The sequence below is a fragment of the Helobdella robusta genome (assembly GCF_000326865.2).
Source record: "Helobdella robusta unplaced genomic scaffold HELROscaffold_5, whole genome shotgun sequence".
Lineage (NCBI taxonomy): Eukaryota > Metazoa > Annelida > Clitellata > Rhynchobdellida > Glossiphoniidae > Helobdella > Helobdella robusta.
Window position 1 is genome coordinate 282,876 of NW_008705254.1, and position 26,480 is coordinate 309,355.

General features: G+C 34.1%; 5 protein-coding genes across 5 annotated transcripts; 2 read left to right on the plus strand and 3 right to left on the minus strand.

Annotated features, from left to right (window-relative positions):
- Positions 1-1,337: 1,337 nt before the first annotated feature.
- On the plus strand, positions 1,338-2,770 carry HELRODRAFT_163065 (hypothetical protein; the record flags this gene model as incomplete). The annotated part of the gene is made up of 5 exons (XM_009027049.1): positions 1,338-1,485; positions 1,625-1,738; positions 1,911-2,067; positions 2,263-2,450; positions 2,574-2,770. 5 exons carry the CDS (start codon positions 1,338-1,340, stop codon positions 2,768-2,770), a joined length of 804 nt encoding a protein of 267 aa, XP_009025297.1.
- Positions 2,771-3,765: 995 nt separating this feature from the next.
- HELRODRAFT_163066 (hypothetical protein) lies at positions 3,766-4,617 on the minus strand (the record flags this gene model as incomplete). The annotated part of the gene is made up of 4 exons (XM_009027050.1): positions 3,766-3,798; positions 3,941-4,115; positions 4,286-4,375; positions 4,565-4,617. The coding sequence occupies 4 exons, from the start codon at positions 4,615-4,617 to the stop codon at positions 3,766-3,768; spliced, it is 351 nt and encodes a 116-aa protein (XP_009025298.1).
- Positions 4,618-6,711: 2,094 nt separating this feature from the next.
- HELRODRAFT_155980 (hypothetical protein) lies at positions 6,712-18,969 on the minus strand (the record flags this gene model as incomplete). The annotated part of the gene is made up of 43 exons (XM_009027051.1): positions 6,712-6,879; positions 6,978-7,265; positions 7,372-7,522; positions 7,762-7,919; positions 8,044-8,168; positions 8,345-8,474; positions 8,589-8,682; positions 8,812-8,960; positions 9,061-9,129; positions 9,310-9,432; positions 9,507-9,581; positions 9,657-9,763; position 9,981; positions 10,123-10,140; positions 10,348-10,446; positions 10,748-10,868; positions 11,113-11,219; positions 11,467-11,571; positions 11,709-11,876; positions 12,079-12,210; positions 12,439-12,559; positions 12,626-12,691; positions 12,794-12,907; positions 12,968-13,121; position 13,526; positions 13,785-13,957; positions 14,124-14,230; positions 14,374-14,447; positions 14,583-14,657; positions 14,897-14,997; positions 15,463-15,464; positions 15,617-15,729; positions 15,839-15,898; positions 16,099-16,266; positions 16,408-16,632; positions 16,853-16,957; positions 17,227-17,369; positions 17,556-17,621; positions 17,738-17,817; positions 17,945-18,073; positions 18,210-18,349; positions 18,523-18,606; positions 18,721-18,969. 43 exons carry the CDS (start codon positions 18,967-18,969, stop codon positions 6,712-6,714), a joined length of 4,938 nt encoding a protein of 1,645 aa, XP_009025299.1.
- Positions 18,970-19,324: 355 nt separating this feature from the next.
- HELRODRAFT_189086 (hypothetical protein) lies at positions 19,325-21,059 on the plus strand. The gene is made up of 3 exons (XM_009027052.1): positions 19,325-19,715; positions 19,925-20,753; positions 20,780-21,059. Exons 1-2 carry the CDS (start codon positions 19,412-19,414, stop codon positions 20,713-20,715), a joined length of 1,095 nt encoding a protein of 364 aa, XP_009025300.1. The 5' UTR covers positions 19,325-19,411; the 3' UTR covers positions 20,716-20,753; positions 20,780-21,059.
- Positions 21,060-21,547: 488 nt separating this feature from the next.
- HELRODRAFT_163070 (hypothetical protein) lies at positions 21,548-24,569 on the minus strand (the record flags this gene model as incomplete). The annotated part of the gene is made up of 3 exons (XM_009027053.1): positions 21,548-22,798; positions 23,142-24,230; positions 24,426-24,569. The coding sequence occupies 3 exons, from the start codon at positions 24,567-24,569 to the stop codon at positions 21,548-21,550; spliced, it is 2,484 nt and encodes an 827-aa protein (XP_009025301.1).
- Between the last annotated feature and the right edge of the window lie 1,911 nt (positions 24,570-26,480).

The following is a 26,480-nucleotide window of genomic DNA, read 5'->3' on the forward strand; positions in this document are numbered from 1 at the left end:
ACTTTCACTCTTTCTCTCTTTCTCTCTCTCTCTCTTTCTTTCTTTCTTTCTCTCATTTTCTCTGACTTCCATTTTTTTTTATCAACGCCCACTATCACATTAATTCTTTTTTTTATTTTTCTTCCTTCTCTTCATCTCTCCATCTTTCGTTCATTCCTTTCTCTCTCTCTCTCTCTCTCTCTCTCTCTCTCTCTCTCTCACCTGAAATTTGATATTTTTCGTTAGAATGATGGATAGACGTGTCCTGTCTACTCTTCATTCAAATAAAGCCTTAAACCCAATAATTTTTTATAGTCTGAGTTAGTTAAATAAATTTTTTTTCATAATTTTTAATCTTTTTGATGAAATTATGCGTCGAATTTTCTGAAATTTGATGCAAACCAAAGTTGAATTTCAATGATACAATTATCATTACCATTATTATTACCTTGTATTATTTTCATCATTAATTATATTATTTATATTGTCAATCAGATTATTATTCTTATTATCTTAACCACCATCGCCAGCTAAGATTTACTTTTTTCATTTTTACGGTATAATTTATTTATTATAAATCTTACTTTAATATTTTTAAAAGGCATCAGTTATTAAGAAATACACAGTGAATGACACACATTGCATACTGTTGGCTGGATTATTCTGTAGTTGAATCCGGGCTCTGTTATAGCATCGCCAGGCACTTTACTGTTTCACTACAATGTAATGTAAAGCTTTTATTTTAGTCCTGTTTACTTTTAATCTATAAAAGTTTTTTAAAAAGTAAAGATGGCAGACCCTGTAAAAAGTTTTTACATTTAAAATTTTTAAAACAGCTTAAACTATTTTTTATTTATTTTATATTTTGTTTCTATATTTAATTTTTTGCTTTATTTTAATTTTATGTCATGTTTATTTCATTTTACGTTCACTTGTTTATATTCGTCAAGTTAAAATTAAAAAATTTATGAATTTTATTAAAATTTGGTTTCAAATCATCTGGCGTGGGAAATGAATTAATTAAATAAATATTTTAATCTATTAATCTTATTAGGCACATAGCTACGTCCTACCTGAAGGACAGCATCAGCCTAACTTTCCTAATTATGGCGGCAGTGCCCCTCCCCCTCCAGCTGATGTCACTTATCCTTCACCAGGCACTCAACCAAGTGAAAATTTTTTTATATTATGAACAGTTACGCCAATTTGAATTTGGGATTTAGGATCTTGGGATTACAAATTAATTAGGAATTTTTTTAATAATTAATAAATTAAACATTAAATATAATTAATAAAAGAAATAAATTATTTTAATTTTAGTGAACTACTGCCATCTCATTATTGCAAAAGCAAATAAAATGGCGGTGGTGGTAGCAGAAGATAGGAATGCCGTTGTTATAGAATGGTTGTCTGGGGATACTAAAAAGGAAAACCATCTGTGGTACTCTGATTACTCTACTGGAACTATTAGGAATAAAAGTAGCCAAATGTGCATAGAACTTTATGGTCAGTTTTGTATGAATTATTAATTATCTATGTTGTGAACAGATAAATAATGGTAATTTTAAATTCACTGAACTCATTAACAAAAGAACATGAGTTAAATAAAAAATTGAAAAAGTTTTCTGATATTTCCCAAATGTAGATGATGCATTGATTGTCTCGAAGCACGATCCTAATAACAAGAACCAGCTATGGGAATGCGTAGGAGAAGTCATAAGAAGTCGTACAAATCCTGAATTAGTTTTTCAACTCAAAGGTTGTTACTTCATCCTAATCAACATATTTTTTCAATTTCTTAAATTTGGATTCAACATTATATTTTTGTATATAAGCTAATATCAGCATTATTTATTCAATCAATGCAAATATTTTCACCATTTTTATGTTGTCATATAAACACCAGTTAAAAATAAACTTAATTTAAATAGGATACGCTGATGCTGGAGTGGCATTAACAGCCAGGAAATATACTTTTGGATCCATTGAGCAAATGTTTGAACCTTTTTACCCTAGGGATCCTGTTCTTGCCCCACTATCAGGACCTCCACCCCAACCGATACCTTCCAAACCTGATCCTCCTCAAAAGTTTGTTTGAATTCATTTTTATTTGTTAGTTATTTTTGTTTTTTTTAAATATTTTTAGTGGTTGTAGTTGCTTATCTTCAGTTTCATTGTCTGTGTATTTTTGAAAGATGAAATCAAACATCATTTTCATTAAATACATCTCTCTCTCTCTCTCTCTCTCTCTATCACTCTCTTTGCTTTTTGCTTCCCATTCAGAAAATTATTCTACATAGTGAGTAGACTGAATGGTTTTGTAATGGATATCAGTGGAGCTAATGCCAACGAAGGTGCCTTAGTCATCTCCTACCCCAAGCAAGTTCCGAAACAAAACAATCAGCTGTGGTACTTCGACGAGGACGGTCTGATACGATCGGCTCTCAATGATTTTGTACCCTGTGCTGCTGGTCTGTGGTGTTGTTGTGTTGCTGTTGTTGGCTGCAATTGTGCCTTTTTTTAATGTTTTCAATTGTTAAAATACAATGCAAAGTCATATTTCTCCAATTTAACTCCTACCAAATTAACGACAGGTAAAGCTGTGCAACTTAAAATGGTGCGTTTCACTGGAGGGGCCAGCCAAAGATTCAGATTGGACGGATCGAGAATCCTAAATGGTATTGGGGAGTGCGTCGATATTAGAGGAGCAAGTAAAAAAGAGTGTGCTCAAATTATCACCTACCCCCACAATGGTGATACTAATCAGCAGTGGTTCATTCAGTATGTCTAGATTAGATTGATGTCGATGTAATCTTATTGGCGGAAATGGAATGGGAGGGGTTTCTTAAAATGAGTATCAGTCTTATTTGGACTAATGTTAATCAACATATCTATGGTTCTATGATTCAGTATACTTAGATTGATGTATTAACAGTGTATGTGTGCAATCTCTTATAAGCCATATATACGTTTAGATTGGTGCTGTGTCGCTTGCGGGTTATTATCATCGTGAAGAACGTTTAAATTAATGTTGCGCTGATATAGTGGTACGGCTTTGTACTACAAAGTTTGTTGAATATACTCAGTGATCAAAATCATGCAAACGTTTTAATATAATTTTTAACTTATAAATTGCATAGCACAGAAGTAATTTTTGCTTCTTTAGTTTAGCTTGATGTTCAAATAGCCTTTTCTGATTTTTTAAACCTTTAGATATTTTTTAATGGGCCCTTAGCTTTTGGGACATAAGCCATTTGGCTATTAATTTATGATCTTTATGTGCTTTCCTTTGCGTTACGGTTATAGATATGGAATCCAGACAGCACAAATTCATTTTTAGTATTTAACGTTTTTACCATACCATTTTGTTCAGATGTTTAATTAACTCCTGCAAATTTAGTTATCGGTTCCTTTATGTGTTAGACTGAATCAAATTAGTGATTGCTGTTTACAAGGATGTATAATCTTTTGATAATGGCATGTTTGCATCTATGGGACTCTATTACGCTTACTACTATCTAGTTAATAACTAATGCAAATAATATTTGAAAGCTTTTATTTTTCGTTTTGTTTGATGAAAATTTTTTAAATTTTGTTATTTCAATCACTTGAATCAAAAATCTCGCTTCAAATTCAATACTTTAAAAAAAATTGAATCACTCTAATTGCCATAGTTTCATTTTAATCAGTCTTCAGAAAAATAAGAACACATTACATAAAAAATATCACAAAATTAAAAAAATAAGAATGTCTCTTCAAACTCAAATATTTACATGACGACAATTATTAATCCCTTTCTTGTCTTTCCCTAATTGCCTCCTGTTTTAAATGAAATAATTCAAAATAAATTTCAGTTTGAAATTATAATTTTTACCTAATGTTCAATCACTTTTACAACAATTTATCTATTTTTGCATAAATTTTCTAAATTTAAACTTTTGAAAAATACTATTTTGCTTACTGAGAATCTTTCCTCCAATAGTGATATTTCACTAATCAGATCAGTGATGGCATTAGTGAAAGCCTCCTGAGGACTGTACTCTGACGTCGTTTGAATTCTCAACACGAATTTATGCTCCAAAGGATGTGGAATTTTATAGCCGGCGAATAGAACATGTGGATCTTTCAATAGTTGACTGGAAAAGAGATGGAAAAATTATTTAAAAAGTAAAAATATAACTTATAACTTGAATTTTAACTTATTACTTGAATAACAAAATTATTTTACAGAAATAAAATTTAAAAATTATTATATTTCAATTTATTAATTAATTTTTATTTCAATTTCGATTTAAAAAGTACTTACTTTTTGAGTAGATTGCCCAGAGTATGGTCTTCTTTTAAAATGGTAAATATGCTGGCATTAGGAACCTTGGTGTCTTTTTCAATGGTTACCCTTGTTGAAAAAAATTTAAGTTACGTTTATTGAAAAACATCAAACACAGGGCGAAATTAAAAATTTACATAATTATATTTTTAAGGTTTTAATAAAAATGATAATTAGTAAAACTAAAAATGTAAGAAAGGGTTTTGTTTTGTGTTAAATTTACAAGTTTTAAATTTTAAAAATAATGTGCAAACTAACTTTTTATCGCCATCAAAAAGTAGAAATGATTCAAAAGTTGGCGGAGCGTTCATTTTTTAAACTGACTTTGACTTTACGATATCCGAGAAGGCACGCAAAACTAAAATTGAGAGAATATCGAATCTATCTCTCGAAGTGCGCCTATCATCGCTTATATTTACATCAAACGACAAAGAAACTAAAACTTTTTTTAACCTGACCAAATACTTGTAAAAATAGACTTGACCAAAGTTAATAAAAATCGTTTGCCATTTATATCGGTCAAAAATACATTTTTAAATTATATAACTAAAATTATACATACATGCATTATTTTTATTTATCACGCAATAAATATTTGACAGTGAAACAAATGGAATCAAAATCTTAAGCAATCATAATAGCATTGGAGATATTATTGTATTACAAAGTCTTTGCTTAAAATATACGTTCTATTTAAAAAATGGAAACTGAAACTCTAAATGGCGTAAGAAATTTTCACAAAATATCTTTAAAGTTTACTAAGCTAACCCACTAATTTATAATAATTCACTCATTGACCGACGTACTTCACATGAATAATTGAATATTTTTTAAAATCTTAGAATTTGAAATACGAAGAAGTGAAGGGAGACTTGTTCTCCTGCCCTGGAGATTGTAGTTTAGTGCATTGTGTTAGTGAAGATTTGCGCATGGGCAGAGGCATTGCGCTGCTGTTCAAAACAAAGTTTGGCGGGGTCGACGAATTAAAGAAGCAAAGTATAATAATTAAATTGTTAATTTACTGTCATTTACAAGCAAAAATGAAATTTTAGTTTGTTAACAATTTCTACATCATTTTTAGATTGTAAAGTTGGTGAAATGGCGATATTATCAAGGACCAACAATAGAAACAATATTTTCATCTACTACCTAATCACTAAGCAGAAGTATTACCAAAAACCCACGTACACCAAGTTAAAATCATGCCTCCTAGCTCTTAGAGACCACTGCCTAAAAAATAATGTTACCAAACTGGCAATGCCAAAAATTGGCTGTGGTTTGGACAAACTAAATTGGAATGATGTTTCAAAAGTGCTAAAAGAAGTGTTTCTCAGTTCAAACATTTCTATTACTGTTTATTATGTTTAATATTCTTGGTTTTAATTTCAATAAAAATAAAAAATTTTGTGATAAATTACATTTTGACTAGTACATATAAATAAATAAATACATATATAAATATATATATATATATATATATATATATATACACATATACATATAATTAATATAGAGCTTATAAGCATTAGTAATAATAAATATAAATAGCAAAGACAAGCTGTTTATGCATGGGTAACTAACTACCTAGCCAATAACTCAATAATGTAATTCAATCAATCTTTCATTCATTCAATCACTCAATTATTCATTCATTCATTCATTCAATTCACCACTCAATCAATCAAATTTCAAGTAATCTTCGTCATCATCATCAGCATATCCCCAGCTATCGTCATCATCTTCTCCTTCGTGATCATCATCATCATTATAATTATCATAAACTTTATTATTAATTTTATTATTGACTGGATTTCGCTTATTATTATTACTATTATTATTGTTGAGTTTGCTGTTCAACTTATTATTATTTTTATTATTATTATTCTTGTTGCCTCTTTCTTTAATAGATTTCCACCAGTTTTGTACGTCGTTCACATTCTTCCTCATATTATTATTATTGTTATTATTATTATTATTACGACCGATATAAGTGTTAGAATTATCGTGAAAATTGTAGTTGATATCATTGACCGGGCTTGCATTCAGCGACTTACTATTGTCGGTATTATGAATATTATCATTATTATTATTATTGACGTTGTTACTAGTGTTAATGTTGTTATTGTTGTTATTATTATTATTGTTATTAAAAGATTCTGAATTGAGTATGGTCATCTCTTCGCTTTCCAGAAGGTTTGGAAGGTTCTTGCTGCCTAGAAGCAGACGTTTAAATTTAATAAAAATTTTAAAGTAATATAATTTATTACGATGACAGTAGTACGCATAATTAAAATAAAAATATTTGTAATAAGAATACTAGTATTTATGACATAAATTGTATGAGATCTTCTTAGCGTTCGAACCAGGTCTCTGCAACGTAGCATCCAAGGGCTCTGACAACTGAGTCACCGTGTGGTTGAGTTAAAAAGATGTAAGATAAAAATTGAAAATGACGTACTTGTATGCATCCTAGGACTTCTTTTTTTGACTCCCATCACAATTGGCGCCAGCTTATCTTGCCTGCTCGCTCCGTCACTCAACGATGGCGCCAAATACTTTCGAGAACATGGCGCCTAAAATAATTTTCAATTCAATTGGTTTCTGATAGTTGAGAAGCACTGTAAATGATAAACAGCCAGCCAATCAGAACTCGACATTCAAATAAACCAACCTGTAACATTCCAGGCAGTGGGGCGCTAGTATTTCTCTCAATCTTTCTTCTCTGTCTTGCTCCTCCAACCGTCAAACCTCCTCCTCCAATCAGAGCGACTCCTGAAATGACGTCACTGCTGACGCCATCTTCCTTCGTCTCGGTAATGGTCGGAACCGTCGATTCGGTGATGAGGCAGACGATTTCACTGGTGGCAGCCGTTGCAACGGCTGGTGACGACGATGAAGCCGACGACGATGACGGTGCGTTCGTCGCTCGCAGGTTAGAAATTAGGTTAGAATGTTCTTTCTGGTTGGTCGTGAAGATGACGTTGATTATGCAATGACAATGTTTGTATGTCTGGAGACAATCTATCAGCCAGCCAGCCAACCAACCAACCAATCAGTCAACCAACCATTCTAAATCTCTTCAGACACTTATCGAGCCAGTTCCTGATGGTCTGTTTGGCGACCTCCTCTTCGATGGCATACTCCAGCTCCTCTCTCACCAGCAAATCTTCCAACTGCAAACTCTTGCGAATGTCGACTGATCTGTAGGCCAGCATGCTGTTGGGTGGCCAGAATGTTGAAAATGACAAAGAGGAAGATGAGATTATCAAAAATTGAATGTGGTGACGATGAAGATGAAGCAATCAAATACATATTATCGACAAAGACAGGAATAAAATTTCAATTTTCTTTGAAAAAGTCTTACAAATATTTTGAAAAACTGTTTCAATGAAAAAAATACATTCCGTTAAAACTTTTTTTTAACTTTTAATAAAAACAAAACTAATCGCCCTGACCTCAAAACGTCATGAAAGGTCACGTCCTCACCATTCCTCAACCTCTCAATCTCGTAGCACATGTGTTTGAAGAGCAGACGATCTTTCTCGAGGTCCACCTCCAAACGCCCCTTCAAAAGATGGAGCAGAAGTTTTGCCCTACGAACTGATATCACGCCCTGAGTTGTTATTATTTAGTTGCAGTTCTGGCTTTGCAGTAACAGTAAAAAAAAGTAGGAGTAGCAGTAGTAGTAAGAGTAATGATAGGCATAGTTGTAGTAAAAAAAACAAAGAACAACTAACATGAGCGTTTCTCTTATTATCGTCCACCATATTCCACGTGACCTGGAACTGTCTAATATCGCTGTAGCTCAAGAGCGCATCCTCTTCATTCGAGTAAAATAGGGAAAAGTTTTCCATGATGATTGCTGGTTGATGGTGATGATGATGGTGGTGATGATGATTATGATATTGATGAAGATAGTGATTGTGATGATGATCAAGAAGAATAATGTTTAAAAATATAAAAAAAAAGTTGAAATATCATAAAATTCGACAGATTCGATCGAAATATCTGAGCAACAAAGTTTATTGTGAAACGCACCCACTAATAAATTAAGCGCTATATACGTGATGATGACGTAAAATGTACAGAAATAGACCAGGGCCGCTCGGTAGTTACCGCAATCAGTTTCCCAATAATTTTTTCCCCTTGTACAAAATGGCGGAGCTACCTGGAATGCAAAACAACAACAACAACAAAATAATAATAATTATTATTATAATAGCAATAATAACAGCTATAAATAATAATAGTATTGATAATAACAATAATAAATAAAAACAACCATGCAGTCGTGCATTATCTTATTCCAATCCTCCCCTGTTACGATTCTGAATAGTAGGACCACAGCGTTCCAGGCTGATTTGAAATTCGCTTGCCTAATTAGAAGATTATAACGACGACGATGATGACGACGACGATAATGATGGTGGTGGTGGTTATGGTGATGATGGTGGTGGTTATGGTGATGATGGTGGTGGTTATGGTGATAATGGCGACGTACGTACCTCCCCAGGTCCTCACCGTACTTGACGCAGCCAAACAGGATGACACCGGTCAGGGCGTAGAAGAGCATCAGGAGGAAGAGCCCAAGTATGATGAAGAAACTCTTGAACATTGAAACCACCACGGTCAACATCAACATCTTTAAGGTTGCCTACAACGACGACGACGACGATGATGATAATAATAATAATAAGAAGAAGAAGATGAAAAAGAAGAAGATGAAAAAGAAGGAGAAGAAGAAGAAGACTCACATGCTTGCCAGTAACGGTGAAGAAGCGGAGAATGATGACAAAGTAGCCAAAGTGGTTACTTGTATTATTCTGCGGGTTCATCATCATCATCTTCATCGTCATCACCATCTTCATCATCGTCATTAATATACTGTCTATTAAAGCCTCATTACAATCGTCATCGTCACCATCATTCTTATCTTCATAACGACCACCACCATCATCATCAACATTGACACTATCGTTACGTCATCATGACGTCATTATAACCCCGTCCAATGAGAAGTGGAGAACTATCCAAACGACCCCCAGAAAGGTCACAAACATGTCGAAACAATTCCTCCTACTTTGCCAGTAGCCAGCCGGACTTAGAGCTATGTTCTTCATGATTACCTGACAATAATAAACAACAACCACAACAACTATGATAATAATAATAATAATAATAAAAATAGCAATCGACGAACCTCCAAGAGAAACATCAGTGTGAAGACTACAGATAGGTTGGCCAGGTAGTACGTATGTTTTTCCGTGGTGAGCCACTATTAGGCAATAACAACAATAATAAGAATAATGATAATAATAATAATAATAAAAATAATAGTAATAATACTTACGGGCACGGCCAAGAGACCACAGTTGACGAGAATGAGTGCGGCAACGAACCTCTTGAAGATAATATTTTGCGTTATGTCAAACATCAGAGTCCTTAATTTACTCTGCTCTGAATATTAGTAGTAATAATAATAATAATGATAATAATAATAATAATAATATTAATAATAATAATGGAAACACTTTTTATTATTGAACCTCAAAAATCTAAAATCAAATTAATAATAATAATAACAATAATAATAATTATAATAATTATAATAATAATCATAATAATAATCATAATAATAATAATAATTGCGGTTCATGACAGATAATACGGCGACCCTGACGAGATGAGAACGCCAATGGCGATGATAGCAATAAGATTATTAATTTATGCGCGGCCTAGCCTGGTCTAGGAGGGATGTGCAAGGGCTGGGCTAATTTTATTCGCCCCATCAGATCTTGCCATCTCTTTTGATCGACTGTTAGCAGGGCTGTGCCCTAGAAATTTATGAATGGATTAAAAAATGTTCGAATCAATCAAGAAATGAAAGAATAAAATAAATGCATGAATAAACACAGCTGCAGTAAGGCAAATAAATGATTGAAAACGTCATGAAATAAATCAGAAATTAATAACATGTATAATAGTTACCCCTAATTAATATTCATTAATTGTTATCCTTAATTAATATTCATGAAAGAGACCTTATTCTCCATGTAATTGGCTATGACTACGCCCACAAACAACGTCAGCCCGACCATGCAGCCAATGAAAACGAATAAATGGATGAACACTGCATGATGCTGAATGAATTGAAAAATGATGAATTATCGTTGTTGTTGTTGTTGTTGTTGTCGTTGTTGTTATCAGTCTAATCGTTTATAGACGACTCAAACACATCCCTAAACACAAGCACAACCCTAAATATTCTTAGTACAGCCCGAAACAACAACGCACCCCTCGACCCTATAACATGAACAGTTCAAACTAGCTCATCGCTGGGCCGCTCTATCTAGTACCTCTCTCAACCTATTTAATTAGCACATCCCTGGACCCCTTTAGCCCATCCCTAACTTAAAAGTGAAAAAATATTGAGAGACTAACGGGCCCAACTCTCTCGATAATGACATCCCTAACTTCGAGCCAGCCTTCTAAGGAGAGGACCTCAAATAACGTCTGCATGGCGTTTCCGATGTTGTCGAAGTTGAAGTTTCTGGGGTTCGCCCTGGTCATGATGATGACGATGACAATGATGGTGGTGATGGTGTTCATGATAATGACGATGATGATGATCGTGAGGATGACGATGATGATGAAGTTGTTGACGAAAAGGCAAAGTATGATGAAAAAACGCGCCATAAATGGATTTCAAAAAATGATTTAGAGAAATTTATTTGTTTAAACACATCATCGTCATCGTCGTCATCATCATCATCATCGTCGTCGTCATCATCATTATCATTATTTACCAGACTCTGGGGACAAATATTTTAGGGTAGGTCGGGTCAGTGACCTTTGGCCCGATTTTCAATTTGGTGATGAAGAGCGGCCTCAAGTATATGCCAGTGCAGGATGACTTGATTGAGGGGTAGGTTGATTAAATGATTGATTGGTTGGTTGGTTGATTAAAAAGTTAGTTGATTGGTTGGTTGACAGATGCAGTGTTTTATTGGTTGAACTATATTCAAGTGATAAAAGAACGAAGAGGAAGAATAAAAAAGAACAAATAAATCCGAAATGTACCAATGGATATAGGATAAATAACAACGAACGAATGAATGGATGGATGAATGAATGAATGAATGAATGAGTAAATGACCAACTTGATTTTTAATTTGTGGGTCATTGCATCTAGCTAGCTTGCCTCCGAACAACTGAACTCCGTACGATGCGAAAACAAACATCAGTAATATCAACAAGATGGAAACCTGTTTGTTCGATAGTTTATTCATTCATTCATTCGTTCATTCCTTCCTTCCTTCATTCATTCATACATTCATTTTTTCACTCATTCATTCATTCATTCACTCATTTATTCATTAATTCAATCAGTCAACCAACTGACCAGTAGAATCTCCTTGAAGCCTCTGCAGAGCTCATAGACGACGCACCTCATGTGGGGCACCAGGATGAAGATCCTCAGAGGCCTCAGACACCTCAGTATCATCAGCACCTGGGCCCCGGAATTCTGCGGTACCGTCTCAGGCATCCAGCACAAAAAGATCAAACTGACCTTAATTGATGTAATTGGTCGCATTAAATATAACTGACCTCATTAACACGACCATATAACGTATGAATATGACCTTATTACATATAATTGATCCGACCCAGATTCAATAAACGATTCAAGTACTAACAAACGATATTTTAAATCAAAAAAACGCCAAAAAATGACGTCACAGTAATTAATTTTTAAAGCCAAAAAGACTGACAGCGTAGATAAATAGGTCAAGAACTCCGCCAATGTCGCGTACTACGGCGTGCGGAGTAAAAAGTAGTCCATCCGCCGAGACTTTCAACAGCATCTCTATGCTCATGCAGACGACAAATACGTATTCTGCTATCTAGAACGGAAGTGGTAACGAAAGATAACAAATAATCGTTACGCGTCACAGACATGAATCCATCTGACATCTGTCCAGTCGTCCCTCCATCCAACAATCCATCCATCCTTCCATTTAACTGTCTATCCATCTTTCCATTAGTTCATTTGTAGACACACCCACAAACACACATACACAGATACACGCACACACAGACACACACACACACACATAGACACACACAGGCACCTGTAACGCTAGCGTATTGTTGACACGCTGAAGTGAAGTTTCATTCATCATTGATATGCACGAAACGGTAGTGATGATGATCATCGTCCAATCTAAGTAGGTCATTAAACCCAGGAGCTTTCTAGAATGATGACGACGATGATGACGACAATGATGACGTAGATGGGGGTGAAAATGGCGGACTTACTGTATTTGTTTATATTTACTCTTAACTTCTCTGCCTTTAATTGGGTCGACTCCAGTGTACTTGTACCTGTAATTAGTTCAACAACAGCGTCGTCGTCGTCATCATCGCTCAATCACTCTCTCACTCTTTCACTCCTCCACTCACTCATTCTCTCACTCACTGACCAACCTAGCGACAACAATCATCGTGCATATCTTGCGGTATTTAGAATCTCGGCCAATAGCAAAGAGGGGCGTGTCGAAGTATGGGTGGTTCTCTCTCAGGTCTTCTTCCTGTTGAGATCTGATGATGATGATGATGATGACGACGATGATGATGATAACGATGGTGAGGTCAGCGAACCTTTTAACTTCAGCTTCGTGTCTTTTCTGCTGCAAGATCTTAATATCGTTATCATCCCTCTTGTGTTCGGCACCGGAAGTAGATCCGGCGGAAGCGGAAATAGTTGTACCGCCCATGCCGGAAGTTGTTATACCGGAAGTTACGGACAGGCTGGCTACGTTTGAAGACAGGTCGCCATTTTCTTTCAGTTTGTGGTACTGACTTTTCGCGCGCATGCTCCCTGGACGACTACGGATGCTCCTGATAATGATGATGATAACTGATAACTATGGAAGTGATGATAATGATGATTAACGATAGAGGCAATGATAATGATGATGATACAGATGGCGATGATGACGATTTAAAAAATTATTAAAAATTGGCGATAATTAACAACGGACGTTGCGAATTTCATCATCATCATCATCGCCACCACTCCTATTCCCATCATCATCCACATCATCATCATCATTATCATCATCATAACCTCCGGTTTTCCATCCTAATTTGATGCTGTTGCGATATGAGGGACTGAGTTTTGACCAGACCGCCACTTGGAACGTCTTCAACAATCACCCTGTGTTTCGTCGAGTCCCTGCCAAATAATAACAATAATAAACAACAATAATAATAATAAAAAATAATAATAATAATAAACAATAATAAACCTTATTAGTTCATCAACGGCCATCTTCTTTCTGTCAATCTTAATGTCATCATTTACGATGTTATTATTATTATTGTTGTTGTTACTATTGTCAATATTATTATTACTATTAATATTTTCATTATTATTATTATTATCGTCGTTGTTGTTGACGATGACGTCATTCACATCGTCGTCGTCGTCATCATCGCTTATGAACTTGTTGTTATTACTGTCGAAGGATGTAACGTTGATTTCGATGTTGTACTTCATGTTGTTGCTGTTGTTGTTGTTATTTGTATTAAAATTGTTGTTGTTGTTGTTTGCGTGTTGTTGCTGTTGCTGCTGCGCTGAAGTTTGGCCTGCCAGTGAATGATGAGTTTCTCTTTGTGTAATGATGATCAGCAACAACAACAATAATGACGACAACAAAAATAAAGACAATAACAACGACAACAACAACGACAACAGCAACAACAACAACAACAGCAACAACAACAGCAACAACAACAATAAAAATACTATTACCAATATCTTGGGTTTGTTCAAGAAACTGTCTCAAAAAACTTTCCCTAACTCTTGACGGTGTAAAATCGGAAAATGTGCGCGTCAGTTTTATCATTCGGGGCTGATTTCTGTGAACAAATTATTATCATCTGAAAGATTGACAATAAATAAATAAATAAAAATAAATAAATAAAAATAAATAAATAAATAAAAATAAATAAATAAAAATAAATAAATAATAATAATAATCATTGCAAAAATAATAACTCACGGAAATTTCTCAAATATTCTTAATCTCAGTGGAAGATTCTGCTGGGTTTCTGCTACTTGCTCTCTCAGCTTCAACTGTGAAGTGAGAAAGATAGTATATTTATGAGGGAAATAAATAGACAAACAGAAAAATAACAGAAGAAAGAGAGAAACAGAGAGAGAAAAACATAGAAGAGAAAGATAGAGAGAGAGAATCATAATGATCTTCACCTGTTTTAATTTTTTGATATCTTCATCGAGTTCCAAATTGTCCAAGATGACAGCCACGAATAAACTGACCACGATCTGACGTTTGTTCATTCATTCATTCATTCACTCATTCATTCATTCACTCATTATAGGTTGATCTATCTTGTTGGCGAGGAGAACAGAGTTAGTTAACAGACTATAAATTAGGTAGAACCAGCAGGGCATTCATTCATTCATTAACTCGGACACGCACTCTTTCACTCACTCACTGACCTACTTGCTCACTCACTCATTCATTCATTGTATTCACTCACTGACTCACTCAACAAACAAACCAGGGTGACAAAGAGATGGTAGAATATGAAGTAGATGGCGACAAGCGGGGCGAACCTTTCCCCCGTCTCCCACATTGTCAGGTGCATCACTTCGTTCCAGCCTTCATTCACACACGCATCAATGAATGAACAAACGAATCAATTAATAAACGATCAATAAATAAACGATCGAACAATGAACGAACTGACGAATGAACGAACGAACGAACTGCAAAGAAAAGAACTCGAAACAAACAAATTATTTCGTGGCACCGATTCAATTAGAATTTCATCCTCTTCATCGCTATATTGTTTGCCCATCACTTATTTGCATTTTTATACAAACATTGTATATAGTTTGCGTTTTTCAAATAAAAAATGAACAAACGAACGAACGAATGAACAACCTTTTTGCGTCAGAATCTGGAACATTGACATGGTAGCCTACATGTGCAAAAACATCATCACCATCCCACCATCACCATCATCATCATAAGCGTCATCATCATCATTTTCACCATCATTAGCGTCGTTATTATCGCCACAAATACAATCACATTATTATTATCATCAAACCAAATCGTGACCACTGATGCAGTCACCATCACCATTACCCATATTACAATCATCATCATGATCATCATCACAACCATCATTATCTTCTTCTTCATCATTATCATCATCATTATCTTCATCATCATCATTATCATCATCATCACAACCTGTGGAAAAGTCTCAAACTTTTGGAAATCTTTGATGGAGCAGAAGAGCTGGAGGCTGACGCACGACGTGATGACAAGCAGGCACATGGTAAACAATACCAGGCTGCCTAACTTCTTGCCGGGACCAAATATCTGGTCATGATGATGATGATGATGATGATAACGATGACGTTAATGATGATGATGTTAATGATGATGATGTTAATGATGACGATGATGATGACGATGGAACGTTTCGAACCTTGAAACAAAAATCTTCCAACATAGGCGAGGCCTTAACGAGACGAACAACCCTCAAAACCTAATTAAAATATTCATGAGGACCATTACATTAATATTCATTAGAATAATATAATCAACAAAGTTATAATATTGCCAGCGAACATGAAGATATGCACGCTTAGACAAAACGACTGACGGACAATGACAACCAACATTAAACCAATTAATTATCAGTACATTAGCATTCAATACGTCCAGCTAAAAATAGTAGCCAATCACCTGAAAGTACGTAAATTGGGTATGATAGAACTTGGGGTGTATGTGTATTGTTGTACATATGGCTAAAAATAGCTCAAATTTGTGGGCGGATCTTTTGAAATAGCCAGCCAATCCCAAACAGCAGATCTTGAAAATGGCCTCAAGGTCAAATAACAAGGTGAACATGATCTGTAAGACAAAGGTGAAATATGTGTGTTAATTAAAGATCTATACTATAATTATAATCATCATTATCATCATCGTCATTGTCCTCATCACATCACAACCAACCACCAGCCAGCCAGTTAACCACCCAACCCCACAACAAACCTCGGCATAATAATACATATTGCTGGCCCTCTTTCTAGGTTCCGGTTTCCTAGGGTCAAAGTTCATGGTCGCCATGGTTACGGCATTAATCAAGACCAAAGTCATTATCAAGATATGGAAGGGCGCCATCTTGAGGACCTTCTGAAGGGCGGCCTGCACGATGCTCCGAGATTTCGTCTCATCCACAGACACCATCTTCCAACCCTCCAAGTCCGAGATCAAGATCTTTTGTGGGTGGGTGGATGATGATGGTGATGATGGTGACAACGACGACGAGAAATAAAATCGAAATTGAAAATTCAATTTTTACCCACGATTAAATTAATAAAACTTACGGAATAATTAAATAATATTTTTGATACAATTTTATATAATTAGTGTCTATGAGGTTAAATATTTATCAAATTAATATTAATGAGGTCATCAAATTAGTATTCATGAGCACCTGTGACGAATCAGAATCAGTTGTGCAAGTTCTTGAGCCCCACATCTGCTGAAAGTGAACCCTTATTTCTGCGAACGTCTCAATGATCACGGCTATGAAGACGTTCTGTCATTGGTTGAAAAAATTAACGTCGAGGTGTGATTGGTCAATCAGTGCTTGATGAATGATGAGTTGTGATTGATCAACAAACAGATGAATGATGAGTTGTAATTGGTTGGATAGATGAAAGGCACTCCGTGATTGTTTGAATAGATGAACGATAACTACTTGTGGATGGCTTCAAAGTTTTAATTTAATTGTAGTATATTTTAACGACGATTGTCAATCAACCAATCAATCAATCAATCAATCAACAAACTAATCAACCAACTAACCTTTACAAGCCAAGCAAGAAAAAAGATCATAGATATGAAAAAGATATAACCCCGCCATTTCGGCAAGCTGTCGAGAGCTCGATACATTATAAAAACCCATCCTTCTTGAGATGCTGCCTCATATACTGTGAAGAAGCTTGTTGCTGTTTGTATGTTTAGTTGTTTTTTGTTTGGTTGTTTGTTTGTATGTTCGTATATTTGTAGGTGTGTCTATTTGTATAATTGTAAGGATGTATGAATGTATTTATGTCAAGATGTATGTACGTCTGTTTGTATGTCAGTATATTTGCGTGCATGTATTTAAGTTTGTACTTAACAATGGAACTAACCGAATTCATCAAAACCATTGAATCCTTGCTGACTACTGGACAACTCTAACTCCATACACACCATACCTGCGTCGTCATCATCATCATCATCGTCTTAATCATCATCATCATTGTCGTCATCATTTCAGCTTTGTTATTATCAATACCATCCTTCTCTACATTACTAATTTTCAAATATTGACCTTTAGGGCAGAGGTGAGTCAGGTCGTCGTGTGGCGAGCAATACGTGTCGGGGATTGCCAGATCTCTTATCGACACGTTTCTGAAAATTAATTTGGAAATTACAGACAAATATAAATATAAAATTGTATATAATCAATCAATCAACCAGCCAACCCAACCAACCAATCAACTAACCAACCAATCAACTACCCAACCAATCAACTAACTTGGGATCTGTACCATTACGAACGCAATGATACTTCATCTCACCAAAGAACTGAACGCCGAGAATCCCATACAAAGACATAAAAAACAAGAAAAAGATTGTAACGTTGTAGATTTGTTGACTTGATCGTCTGTTTATTGATTTATCTATTAGTTAGTTGATTGATTGGTTGAATGATTGATCAGTTGATTGAATGATTGATCTGTTGGCTGACTGATTGATCAGTTGGCTGACTTATTGATAGATTGATAATAATCATGACATACTTAAAAATTGATTCAATTCTTGTCTTCGGCAGCTGAAATTTCAGAAAAACTCTAAAAACCCGGATAAGTATGAGAGGACGTGGAGATCTAATAATCGACCAATAAGAATAACGATCTATCACTTCTGATATTTCAAACATCTTCCAAGTTAAAAAAAATCAATTTGTATATATTGTAAAACAATAAAAGTAAAATTTCAGACTGCCAATCTTTTAAATGACATCAATCAACCACTAAACAAGAGCAACAAATCGTAAGATTAGATCAATGCATCAGTCAATTAGTTCAACCAATCCTCAACAGGAATGCATACTTGCAGCATGACTGACACCCACAAGCAGAGCACCATAATTCCGTCAAACTGAGACCATCTGTCTCTTAGGTAGGCCAACTCTCCCTATATATTTTTTAAAAATTTGTAAAAAAAAGTTGAAAACCTATAAAAAATGACTAAAAAATGGTTTGAAGTACTTTAAATTGATATAAAATAAATTAAATATTTATATCTTACTTTAAATATTCCTCTGATGTGCATCTTGGCAATCATTTCAGCAGTGAAACAAAATGTTACAAAGAGATCAATGACGAACGTGACATAGATTAGAACAGGGTGAGAATCAAAGGTTTTTGGTGTGTTCATGCTCACAGAAATTAGGCTCAGGAGCGCACAAATTCTCAAAACTCTGCGTGTTAATAATTTATTAACCCATTCAATATCGTTTCCGTCATTTAAGTTTTCGTCTGCTCCGAAATCGGCCATCATATTTCACTAATTCAGTCAGATCAGATCATCAGAACACCATTTCAGATCACCATCATTTTTATTTAGATTTATTTTGTGTAGGTTGTGGTTATTTAACATTTGTACATTTGCATCTTTATTCAAAATTAATGATTTTAAACATTAAAACAGACTCATAAACCTAATTAAATAGAATTAAATAGCGATTGTTAGGATTACCGTCCTACACTCAATTAATTCAAATTTGCAACACTCAGTCCCTTTAATAATATTACTCTAAAAGTTAACTTAAGTGCAAGTTTAGGGTTAGGCACAAATTTAATGTAAATTTAATTCTAAACTTAGATTAACGTTTAGCAATATTTAAGTAGTGGAATTCACATTTAACTTTTATATTTTTTTAAATTAAAATAAATAAATTTAATTAACTCTTGATTCAATTTATTCAAAACTTGAAAAAATGGAAGTTTCCCCGGATTTTCTCCTGCTTGGTTTTAATTCTCCGGCAACTAGTTTTGACTTCGCTAACGACCGACGACAAAAATTATTAGTGACCGGCCAACAAAATGGGGCCATCCTAATTTGGAGTTTAAAAACCAGACGAATAATGTTTGAAAATCTGCATGCACACCAATCGCAACCCGTGTTGTTCGTTCGTGCGTTCGAGTTGACAGAAGAATACATGGGCCTCCTTTCTCAAAGTAGAGATGGTCTTGTTAAGAAGTGGATAGTCAACTATTTCTATGAAACTTGGACTGAAACAGGTATGTCAGGCTTATAGCCATAAGCATAGGCCATAGAAGACATATGACATAGCATAGCATGATAGAAGAAATAAAAATTAAAGTTAAAGAAAATAATTTTATCTTTTAAAACTTAATTATATATTATAATTATAATACAATAGCATTCTTAATATTATTGTTATATAAAGTTTCAAAGCCTAATAAACATTCCAAATATTTCTTTTCAGCAACAGTCAGATGTCAGTCAACCACATTTTCCAGACTATCATTTAGTGATGAACACTCACTACTCTTTGTGCCAAATGAAGAGGATTTATCCAGTTTAGATACATATTACAAATTTACTAAATTAAATTTCAGCTTAAGTCCCTCAAAGTCAGACAAAAAGTATGGAATGCTTACTGATTCTTGTTCATCAACTACAGCAGTAATATCTACAGCAGCATCTGAATTCCAAAAAGTTAATATCATTAAAGTGTTTGGTGCCTACGAAGATGGATCCATCATTATTTGGTTTGTGAATGCTGATGCTTTATGCAAACTCAACTCATCTTCATTTCTAGCATCATCTTCATCATCATCATCATCATATTTAGAAAGATCACCTGTGTTCAGAAACATGGAAGAAAAATTTCACAATGAAACAATAACCACCATAGATTACAATGAAATAACAAACAAAGGAATCTCAGGCTCAGCAGATGGCGTTTTATGTCTATGGACACCAGGTAATAGTACAGAACATAACAACAGTACCACAGCAATATCCCTAATCAAGAAAACTGAATTAGGAACGGGAATAGGATGTACAAGGTTAAGGCAAGATGGTTTAATTGTTGCAGTAGGATTATGGGATTCCACTTTTAAAATACTTGGGGCCAACACATTAAAACATCTAGGTACAATTGTTTATCATGATCAAAGCATTACTTCTCTATCTTTTAACGAAAAAGACAAAAGATTGGCTGTGGGGTCCAAAGATGAGATGATTAGTGTCTGGAGGTTTTATGCAGACTAGTAAATCACACACACACACACACACACACACACACACACACACACACACACACACACACACTCATATATATATATATATAAATATACAATGTATGCCTTTACTTTTATGCATGAAAACAATTAAAAAATTTTGTCATTATTTCTGTTAGCACAAATTGTTCAATCTAGAAAAAAACGCACCATCAATAACTTCAATAAATAACAAATGAGACATTAATGTATAAATATGTTAACACAAATCAATATTAAGTATATAGGTATATATATATTATTTTGCGTGTGTGTATATATATATGTCCATGGGTGTTACAGATACAAGGCACAATAAATAAGTTATACAAAGTTGCGCATATGTGTTTATCATACATATACCATACATACATACGGAGGTTCTGTATTCTGGATAGAGATTTAAAATAACTGACTGTGCGAGAGACCAACGGCATAGATGGAAGTTTAATCTGGGAATGATTGTTGGCAACACTATGGCACGATGAGCAAAACGTACATACGTACGTACATACATGAATGTTTTAAGTATTAGACATGGAGATACAAATATTAAAATACAAGCACGTATAAATAAATAAAATAAATTTATAAATTCGTACGTACATAAAAACGAATGAAAACCTTAAAAAAACAAGGTTATATATGTATATATATCTATATATACATGCCAAGGTTTTCTTAAAGACACATTAGAAGGCATTGAAATATAACTCAAAAATTCAATGATTATATGTATATATAAAGATAAAAACATAAGTAGAAAGAATGTGAGTCATGGAAAAACCCATATTTACTCTGTTACTAAAAATACTGTCTCAAGATTAAACAGACGTTGATTTGCCAATACTGCTATGACTATTATCATTACTCTTACTATCATTTATTCTGCTTTTATTATTGTAAATATTGGTACTGGCATCAGTGAGTTTGATACTTTTATTACTATTACTGCTAAAAATCGTGTTATTTAACTTTTTACTGTGACATTTGCTACCACTATTTGTATCATGGTCGTCATCATCATCGAGGCCATTATTATTATTATTACAATTTATAGCACCAACATCATCGGCTTTCTCATCATTTCCGTCATTATTGAGGACATTACTATCATCATTATCATTACCATCATCGCCGCTTCCATCACTGTCACGACTACCATCATTACCGCTCGACCATTTTTTTGAAGGACTAGATTTCAATTGACTGATGGTGTTAACGCGTGTACTTCTCTTATTGTTAGTGTTATCATTATTTTTATCATCATTATTGTCGTTAACGTTATTGTTGTCATCGTCATTTTCACGAATTTTCGAATCATAGCTTTTTTCATTGCCACAGTAGACGTGATTGTTATTAAGTCCATGTTTAAACGTGCTCTGCCTTCTTGGTCCCCAGAAATCGTAGACGGATCTTCTATTTGCTATTTTTTTCCTGTTACTACTCGATCCAACTATTGTTGATATTGACTCATCAGACAAGAATGTTCTCAACTGTTTGTGGTCGTTAGTATCGTTCTTGCTATTTCGAATCTTTTTGGTGTTTCCATGTTTTATTTGATTGTTATCATCTAGACTGGCCTTATAATTGTTTGAGTCCAAGTTTTTTTGCTCGAGAATTTTTATTCTTGCGCACTCTTTTTTATCACTCTCTCCATCCACTAATCCATAAACATCTCTGCTCATACTGCTTGCTACAACCTCATTTGTAAAATTCGTTTCATCACGATGATGTTGCAACCTTGGTATGTCATAAAAATCTAACACAGGCCCCGCAGTGATGTGCTGGTTTCTGAAACTTTCGTTCAAATTTACATTTCTTTCATATAAATTCATATTTCTCATTTTCTGGGAAATCCCGGCTTCTCTATATGTAGACTTGACTGGAACTTCCAACCTAGTGTAATCTGTTGCAGTGGGAATGAATTGAGATCTGGGCCGCACAACTCCTTTCATCTTCTTCTTCATCATCCTCCTCTTCAAAGATTGTGACCTAGGCAGATGTTTAGCTTTGAAGCCGTCCTCATCAATGCCATCATCACTTTCGTCATCACTTCCAGCACCCTTAAACAACTGGCGACGACGATGATGATGATGATGACCAGGAAATAAATTAAGATGATTTTCATGATAATTATTGCTTATATATTCATAAAGATTGTTGCATTCATCATCGTCGATATCGTCGTCGTACATAGGGCTGCTATTTTTAGTGTTTGGTAAAATCCCATCAACATGATTGGTCCTCACAGCAGCCCACCCTATAGGTCCCTGCAATTTATTAGGTCAAATAAATTTGGCTATTAATAAAGCAATTAGGTTGAAGCAGAAACATTAGCATAATTTATGCAAATGAAGTTCGCAACAATTATTTTATAAAAAAAAACAGATAAATATTCACATGGGTTTTACGTACTTTTTTCATATTTCCAGCTAAATCTTTATATTTTACTGTTCCAGTTTTTGGTGCATAATCATTCAACAGACCAATGACATTCAAGTTACCACCAACATCATGGCTCTCGAAGTTGCTATTGATATTATTGTAATTGTCGTCAATATCGTTAAATGTTGTAGGTAGTTGCTTGTAATGTTGATGTTGTAGGAGTGGATGTTGTTGTTGCTGCTGCTGTAGTAACAGCAGTTGTTGTTGCTGTTGTAACAGTAGAGGTAGTAGATGTTGTTGCTGTTGTTGTAATATCAAATGCTGTTGTAGTTGTTTCTGTTTTGAGAGGGTATTTCTTAGTTGCAAGTCGTGCTGAAAACGATTGAGAACTGCTGACGGACTTGGCCATTTTGCTTCTCCTTCATTTAAATTCTTATTACTACTCATAATATTGTTGTGAGTGCCATGCACTGTTGCTCCGACATCGTCATCAACGCCATCGTTGTCGTTGTCAGCATTGTATTTCTTGCAACTGTTGTTGTTTTTAATAATCTTATTACCGTACACATCATTATGCATCTCGACCACTACTTCTATGGGGTTCATTACATTAGTATTGTTGCTGCTGTTTGCGCCATTGTTGCCAAAGAGATTTTTATGATAAACACTCCTTCTAACGCTTTTATCATTGTTGCTACAGAACATCTTGTCACTGCCAATGCAGTTATCATAGATGTTGTAATCGTATCTATTGCTAGTAGGCTTATTGCTTTCTAACTCATTGTTACTATAACTTTTGCTGTTATTACTGTTGTCATTATTGTTATTGATGTTATTTTTATTATTCTCTTTAGAAGAAGAAACAGAAGATTTGATACTTAAGCTCGCTTTCAAACTGCTAACATGCTTACTACTATTCTTATCGTTTCTAGAGCCATCACTGGCTGTGTTAACGCTTTTGGTAGTGTTGTTAGTATTGGTACTGTTGGAAGTATTATTATTATTATTGTTGTTGTTGTGGTGGTTTTTGTTAATGTTATTGTTGTTGTGTGTTTTGCTTGTGGTAGCAGGAGTTGATGAACTTGTCAGCTTCTGCAGTGGTCTCATGTTTATGGCAAACTGAAAACGGTTTGTAAAATGAATTGATGAATGTTAAATAAATGAATGGGATGAATTAATGAATGATAAATAAATGGTAAATGAAAATTACAAACCTATCAGAAAACCAACAAAAAGATCAATTGATCACTAATTCAGTAAAAATAATAAGACAAACAAACGATCACCAATCAATCAACCAATCAATTAACCAACTTTTTTCTTCTTGTCATAGAGCAACAGTAGCAGCATATCTTCATCGACGGCCAGCCTCCTACCGACGTCAAAAGCAGTCTCATGCTCCTGTTCATTGTTATAATAAACGATTTTTAATATAGTTTGAAAGTGACTAAAAGTCATTTAAAAATGAGATCTTGACCAAATTACATCTTTTTTAAATTACAAAAGATTCATCTCTTTATGTTATTCTTCTTAGCTTAAATATTTATATCTGCTATTCGCGCTATTTAACAATGAGAATTTGACCTAAGCAGATATATCATTGAAATAATTGAAAGTGATTAATTCAACTGGCCTTATTTTTGATCTGCTTATTGGCTCCAGCGTCTATCAGCATCTTTGCAATTTTGTGCCTCTTCATCGAAGCTGCTACGTGCAGTGCTGTCTCCCCATTCTGCAGTCAGTGATTACAATTTTTACTATCATAATTATGACATTTTCATTTATCATTACCATCAATTCTCATCATTTGATATAAATGTATACAAATGATGCATATATATGTGACCTTGTTTCTGGAATCGACTTTGACGTGATTGCTGATTAAAATCTGGGTCACACCAGCATGCCCATGTCTTGTGGCTGTGTGCAGTGGAGTTTCTCCATACTGAAAAATTATAATAATTTGAATAAATTAACATAAATAAGCGTACATAAAAGAAATACACAAAAAAAGTGACGTACATTGTTTTTAGCCTTCATGTTGGCACCTGCTCCAATAAGAATCCGAGCTGATTGGTTGTGCCCTTTCTGAGCTGCTGTGTGCAAGGCTGTAAACCCAGCCTATCAATGAGTAATGTAAATGGGCATGATTAATTATAAAAAAATATGTTAATGGGATTAGAACTGATTGGGTAATAAAAAAAATAACCTTTAAAGAATTGGCAGAAAAATGTTCAAGAGAAAAATTTAGGAAAAAAATAATAATGATAAATAAATAATAAAAATAGCAATAAACCTTGTTGACGAGGTTGACACTGGCATTTGAGCATATGAGCAACATGATAGTTCGACTGTAACCATTCCAAGAAGCAGCATGCAATGCCGTGTTACCATACTGGTCGGTTGGGCAGAATAAACATAATTATAATAAATTATAATGATAAAATAATAATTTAAATAATCTCTACTAACGATATCAACGCTATTTGTTACATTTATGTCAGACTCCACTAACAACCTGACAACATCGCAATGTCCTTGCGCCGCAGCCAGATGTAATGGCGTATACCCATTCTGTGTTATAAAAATTAATGAGCAGCCAAAATTAACAATAAATAATGTTATTTAGATCAGTTAATTAAATGAGTAAATTTAATGATCTCATGATCATTTATAATTTTTCACAATTTTTAATTTATTTATATAAATGTTTCAGTATTTTAATAAAAAAAATTAACAATATCTTTGCTGTCCACATGGAATCCATGAGAAATCAATAGCTTAACAACATCAGGATGACCACACTGACTTGCTATGTGTAGAAGTGTTCTATCATCCTGAGATTATTTATTAAATTTAAAATATTTTTTCATTAAATGATTTTTTAAAATGTTTATATTTTTTATTAAATGAATCAACATTACATTACATAGATAAATAAAAAAAAGAATTAAAATAATATTTAATTGAAAATTCAACAAAATTAACCTTATATTTTTCACATGGTAACTTTTTACCTAGCAAATCTTTGACTGTTGAAACGTCACCTTTAGACACAGCAACTTTTAATTTTTCCCCGTATGTCATAACATCACCAGTTATTTGACGTTGTGATGAATGCTGAGTTACCAGTTGGAGCCACGGAATCACTAAGACTCACTAATTTAAAAGTTAATTTTGCTTAAAAACTCAGGCAGATTACTTCTTATGACGGATTCGATTTTGACGATTAGGAACAATGTACAGTTAACAGTTTCAACATCGGCATGCAAATAGTTGAAATGAAACAAAAGCATCACAACAGATAACATCCACCATGTATTATTTTCCTAAAATTAAAAATTAGGTGAGACCGAACTTAGCCCCAAG